This window comes from the organism of the source record quoted next, unplaced genomic scaffold (genome assembly GCF_019419815.1).
Source record: "Pyrus x bretschneideri cultivar Hongxiangsu unplaced genomic scaffold, Pyrus_bretschneideri_v1 Contig4, whole genome shotgun sequence".
Lineage (NCBI taxonomy): Eukaryota > Viridiplantae > Streptophyta > Magnoliopsida > Rosales > Rosaceae > Pyrus > Pyrus x bretschneideri.
In genome coordinates, this window is record NW_025999723.1 from 9,356,344 (window position 1) to 9,362,537 (window position 6,194).

The window sequence follows — 6,194 nt, forward strand, 5'->3', positions numbered from 1 at the left end:
CAAGGAAGCCTTGAATTTTTTTCTATAAGACAGACTAGGGTTCACTCGTTTCATCCAAGGCTGGTTGCGTCTGCATTCTGCTTTTTTATTTTTTTAACAAACGATAATATCTACACACTAAGGGAGAGAAAATGTGTTTAGCCTCATAATAAGCTAGCAATAATTTGGTTCAAATCGAGAATCGAATCTAAGATCCTTCACTTACAAGTGAAGAGAAATACAACTAGACCGTAGTACTAAGTGACGCATCTACATTCTACTTGGATTCGAGCGTGCATTGCTGTTTGGGCCTGGATTCTTGCAATTGGTGGCGGCTTCCTGTGTGTTGCATTTTGCAGCTGTTTTTTGCAAGTTTCTGTCCGTTCCGCTTTAGATTCTTGAAATGAAGTTAATCATCAAATTGTAGGAAAAATGCTTAATCAAATTCTTAAAAAGAACATATGTTTAATTAACGAATTGAAAAATGAGGCACATTAGACTATTATAATGGGAGTTTCTGGGCGTGGATACCTTGAATAGTCAAATTATGTAATGGGAAATAATTTTGAATGACACTAAAGTAGAGACTATTATATGTTTTTTGACAAAATATTCCCCATTAGACTACGAGGAGAGGGAATACAGAACTTTATGCCAAAATAAAATGCTCTTAAGCAACGAAACTAAAAGTCACTTGCACTATAAATTATTGTATGAACACCATGCAAGTTTGAATATTAAATTGACTTTTCGTATGAAGAGGAAAACTAAAACCAAAACCATTTGTCTAGTGAATATTTTCTCTTTTCAATTTCCACCCACGTGATAAACATAACCAATGACCACTCTAATTTTTTTATCAAATTGCTTCCACTAAATTTTGACAGCTAACAACCTAACATATTGAATATTAGTATGGTGGCGTCCCATCGCCCTTTTACGTGGCCTAGTATCCCTCACCCTAAAAGTCTACAAGCCTGTAAGATTATAACACATATTTAACCATTTTCCTTTCCTTTTAAATTCACTATAAATTCAAAATAATTGAAAATTATTTAATAAGTGTTGTGGACTTATAATAATTTGTACTTTCATTTCATACTGTTAATCCACTAATATTAAATATATTTAATAAATTTATTTAAATATGTTTAGGCGCTAGGGTCTAGGCCACCTCTCAACTAACGCTTAGCGTTTTTTAGAATTTCAGTCAAAAATAAAAAAATAAACAATAAAATTAAGAGAACAGTTTAACCTAGTAAATCCAAGAATTTTTAGCATATAAATGAATGTAGACAGCTTAGCTAGATGCACAAGAACTTTGATAAAAAAAAAATAAAAAAAAGCACAAGCACTAATCCAATGGCTTCTCTAGAGGAACCAAAAGGCCTTCCTAACATTCCTCTTGATGACGAAGTAAGGAAAGAAGAAGAGAGCTATTGCCATGCACTGCAGCTGGTGGTTTCTTCTGTGCTGTCTTTCTCCATGCAATCAGCGATTGAGCTAGGCGTTTTTGACATCATAGCAAAAGAGGGTCTAAATGCCAAGCTCTCTTCATCTGAGATTGCAGTTCACATCGGCACCAAGACCCCTAACGGACCCATGATGCTAGATCGAATTCTAGCTGTCCTGGCCAGCAACTCTGTCCTCGATTGCACGGTTGTTAACGGTAAAGTTGACAAGTGTTTCCGAAGGCTCTACAGCCTTACCCCTGTGTCCAAGCAATTTGTGACTACTGTAGATGGTGTTTCCTTAGGCCCTGTATTGGCTATGTTTCAAGACAAGGTTTTCTTAGAAAGCTGGTATGTTTTTTTTAGTCAATACTTGTTGCTCAATTAGATTTTGAAAATTGGGCATTTTCATGTATGGATGAAGCGGATTAAAATGTGTCCCAGATTTGTTGATCATGAGCTTCGTACATACATGAATGTGTCCCATATTTGTTGAAGGATCGGATAAAAATAAGGTTACCAATTTCCATTCCAAAATTTTTGGATCGATTCGAAACTTTAAAATTTGAAACTTTTAAATTATTCAAAATTGCAGTTATCTCTTCTCAGGAAAAAAAAAAAAAAAAAAAAAAAAAAAAAAAAAAAAACAATCCTAGTTATCTCTGAATTTTCAGAACATAATTCATAATTCATTTATAATTTATAAGTTTTCATATCTTGAACAATTCAATATATGTAATATACCGTAAGACCCTTCTAAAGTAATACTCTTTAATAGAATAATTTCCTTAAAGTCATAAAAAATTTTGGTCCTATCTTGGGACTAATTATGTATTGGAATAAGCTTCATATTCTAAGAAGTTATAATTTTTCTTCATCTCATCTTAAGGAAACACCCCTCAACATAATTATAATTGTCTATGAGTACAAAAATATGTAGAAAACAAAATATTTGGCGCCCAACTAAATCTTATTTAGGAAATACAATATTAATTAAGGATAAATAAAACAATAAATAATATTTTTTTTTTTAACTAGAACTCCATCCAGTAATAACCTCCCTAAAGTTATAAAATTAGTTTTGTAGAGAGGTTTTACTCTATTGTTCTTTCTTAATTAATATTTGGTACATACTTGTGTATACATTCCGTTAATTTTGTAGTATACTTAGATGTTTATCATTTTTAATATGTATGTGTGATTTTTTAATGAAAAATAAGTGTCAGATTAAACATAAAGAAACACTATGAAATTAAGGGACATTTTGATTACACCCAGTCAACTCACAATATTATGGAAATACCCCATTCATTTTCTTTGTTAATCAATGTTATAATTTTTATTTTATGCCCATCCTATCCCTTAATTAAATTATGGAAGTTAATTGAGATCCCTAATTTTTTAATCAACTTTTTACTATTTTAAATTTCGACCTCAAACAGTGCATGCAGTGCAATACATCTAAACGGAAAGAACTGTTTTATTAACACCTACATATTGTTGAATACACTTTACATTTAATTTTTCAATTAAAAATTATCTTAACACACTCACATGCTTTCTCATAATACCTGCATGCCCCACACTCTCAACGTAACATTTTCTACATCTAAACAAAAATGTCAAATACTAAAATTACAAATAAATAATGAAAATACCTTACAAACAGGTGCAAAATTCTTGATAAGAAAAAAAAGAAAAAAAAATTATATAACCATAATATATCTACGACTGAGAAAATAAAATGATGATACAATTATCTACCTATATAAAATATTATTCGCCTACTTAAAAGATTTGAATCACTTTACACCATTATCTATTTATAGAAAATACTTAGCAGCGTTATGTAATATGTATCTATAATAAAGATAGTTGGAAAAGATGAAAACCTTAAAAAACAGGTAAAAATTCTTCTTCTTGTTGAAAAAGATGAGATAAAAAGAATTTAAACCTAATATAAAATAATTGTTAAGAACGGAAAAATAAAAATATGATATGATTATCTACTTATAATGCAGATAGAACTATATATTGCTTACCTATAAAAAAGCTTCGAGTGATTTGATACCATTATCTACTTATGAAAAATATTTAGCAAGCTATAGCAAAGATAATTTACATGTTCCAAAACCATGTATCTTTCATATTGGTATTGTAGCCACTAGCAGAGAGGCAACTAGCAATCCAACAAAAAATAATTTTCTATCAAATTAATGTATCCAAAACTAAGAATGAACATGATAAAAATAAAAATTTGTATTTTTGATAAATTAAACTTTAAAGTTGATTGCAAAATATATAAATTTAGTAAATGTCTATAAAATAAAATAGAATATTTCAGAAATTGTTATTGAAATAAGTTAGAACACTTTCGGAAAATCCTAATAATTTTCGAATTTTCGAATCTCAATATGCATTCCAATTTCCATTCACTTTTTACATGAAAGTTTTATTCATTGGATTAGAAATTTAATGATAGAATCGAAAATTACAATCCAACTTGCCCCCTTGTCCAACAACACACACACAGAGGAAACTTTAATCATGAACTATAAATCCAGACTTACAAAATAGACGATTCAGATTGTTAAAGTTTGATGTGGAGTAAGTCCCACAACTAATTCTCATTTTTTTAATGAAAATTCCTACTCTTAAAGGGCCTATATATATATATATATATATATATGGATCTGACAATACAACATTACTCATAACAGTAGCTATCTAACTCAAATTTAGTGAACATCTATAGGCCTCATCTGAAAGATGCAATTATTGAAGGAGAAAATCCATTTGACAGAGCGCATGGCATGCACGCTTTTAAGTACGCAGGTGTCGACCCTAGGTTTAACAAAATGTTCAACAAGGGAATGTTCAACTGGACCACCATACTTATGAAGAGGATTCTTGATCTCTACAAAGGGTTTGAGCACGTTACGCAGCTTGTTGATGTTGGTGGTAATTTGGGAGTAGCAATTAGTCTAATCACTTCTAAATATCCACATATTAAGGGCATTAATTTTGACTTGCCTCATGTTATAAAACATGCCCCATCTTATCCTGGTATGATTTTATTAAATTTATAGTCTAATGGTCTATGATTTGGATTCTATGTTTTCCATTTTTGTTTAATCTATGATTTGGAATTCATGTTTTTTCCATCATAAACATTGTAGTTAATTTATTTTCCAGGAGTGGAACATGTAGGAGGAGATATGTTTGAAACTATTCCGAATGGGGATGCCATTTTTCTGGAGGTGATTTTTAAATTATTGACATGAACAAAGTAATAATATAAGTTTGGGAAATTTTCTATTTATTTTATCTTATATACAAAAAAACTTTCTTCCAATGAAAATAAAAAAAGAGTCACTAAATCAAATGTTCATTAATTGAAACTTTTCTATATATAATTTGCTATAAAAAAATGCGCATAGAAATTAATAATTCCATTTTTTTGGGACTATTTTGTAGTTCATACTTCATGGCTGGAAGGATGAAGACTGCATAAAATTATTAAAAATTTGTTACAATGCAATTCCGGACGATGGAAAAGTGATTGTGGTGGAGGCACTTCTCCCAATTAAGCCGGAAACTGACCTACCTATGAGCGTAACCGCCCTATTTGATGTGCATATGATGACTCAAACCGGGGGAGGGATGGAGAGGAGCCCAGAAGAATTCATGGCCCTGGCAACTGGTGCTGGATTTAGTGGCATCAGATTTGAATGTTTTGCCGCTAATTTTGGGGTGATGGAATTCTACAAGTAGACAAGAGTGCTTTTAAAAAATAATGAAGTTTTGGGTTATGATATTGACAATCGTGTTTTTTTTTTTTTTTTTTTTTTTTTTTTGTTCTTCTGAAGTTTATTTTCTATCCTAAAAAGTAAGAGTTATTGCAGTCATATTTAGAATAGAAATGTAATTGTGTAAATCTTAGTAGATATAGGAATGTATCTTATATTACTATTAGGAGTTGATTACCTATTAAGAGTTGTAATCCTAAAGGGAAAAGTTTTTGCCTATCCTACTACTATAAATAAAGGCACAATGGGGTGACTCAAACACACCTCACAATTAAATCAGTCTCTCTTCTCTCTAATTGCCGCCAGCCCCCTCTCTCTCTCTAATCCCCTGGATTAGTTCGATCAGATAGGCCTATAACACATTATCAGCACGCTCTTGATAAAAGCTGAGGAATCGACAGATTGTAGGAGGAGGCTATCTTCCACAAAATTCAAAGGCTTCTCTTTGTTTTCTATCAATCAAGTACACTTAAAATAAAGGAAGATATTTGAAACGTCCACGAAGCATGAAAACATTTCCCATGATGCATGAACCCCTCTATGTTTTTATTTTCCTTACGATATCTATATTGTAAATGTTCATATATTTGTCAATATATATTTGTTTCACGCATTACGCAATTAAATTGCTATGTGGAATTGTGAGTCAAAGCATATAAAATAAATTAGAAGCAATTTAGGGTTTCCTAAACCCCAGGGATATTGAAAAAAGTTTTTTTTGCACTGGGCACTGTGCGGCACCACCGCTGCAGCACCCACCGTGGCACCATGGACCATCGTTGGCCTGAAGCCCAGTCGAGTGGATCACACAACATCAGACTGTGGGTTTGCTGCGCTGACCCAGACAACCCAGGCCTTCAGTCTGCTTAGCTCTACAGCGCCCGAAGTCCCTTAAGCCTAACCAAGAAAGCCTGCAGCCTTCTTGGCCCGTTGTCCCATGGTTTAAAGCCTACTT

At 32.0% G+C, this 6,194-nt stretch overlaps 1 protein-coding gene across 1 annotated transcript; it reads left to right on the top strand.

The window, feature by feature from the left end:
- The first annotated feature begins 1,341 nt into the window (after positions 1-1,341).
- LOC125468679 (anthranilate N-methyltransferase-like) lies at positions 1,342-5,204 on the top strand. The gene is made up of 4 exons (XM_048564874.1): positions 1,342-1,781; positions 4,186-4,496; positions 4,626-4,690; positions 4,908-5,204. Exons 1-4 carry the CDS (start codon positions 1,342-1,344, stop codon positions 5,202-5,204), a joined length of 1,113 nt encoding a protein of 370 aa, XP_048420831.1.
- Positions 5,205-6,194: the final 990 nt, after the last annotated feature.

Bases quoted from the DNA above. Each gene is read 5' to 3' on its own strand.
- LOC125468679 (XM_048564874.1), top strand. From the start codon at position 1,342: ATGGCTTCTCTAGAGGAACCAAAAGGCCTTCCTAACATTCCTCTTGAT. The intron at 1,782-4,185 runs GTATGTTTTTTT...GAACATCTATAG, and splicing joins AAGGTTTTCTTAGAAAGCTG to GCCTCATCTGAAAGATGCAA. The intron at 4,497-4,625 runs GTATGATTTTAT...TTTATTTTCCAG, and splicing joins ACATGCCCCATCTTATCCTG to GAGTGGAACATGTAGGAGGA.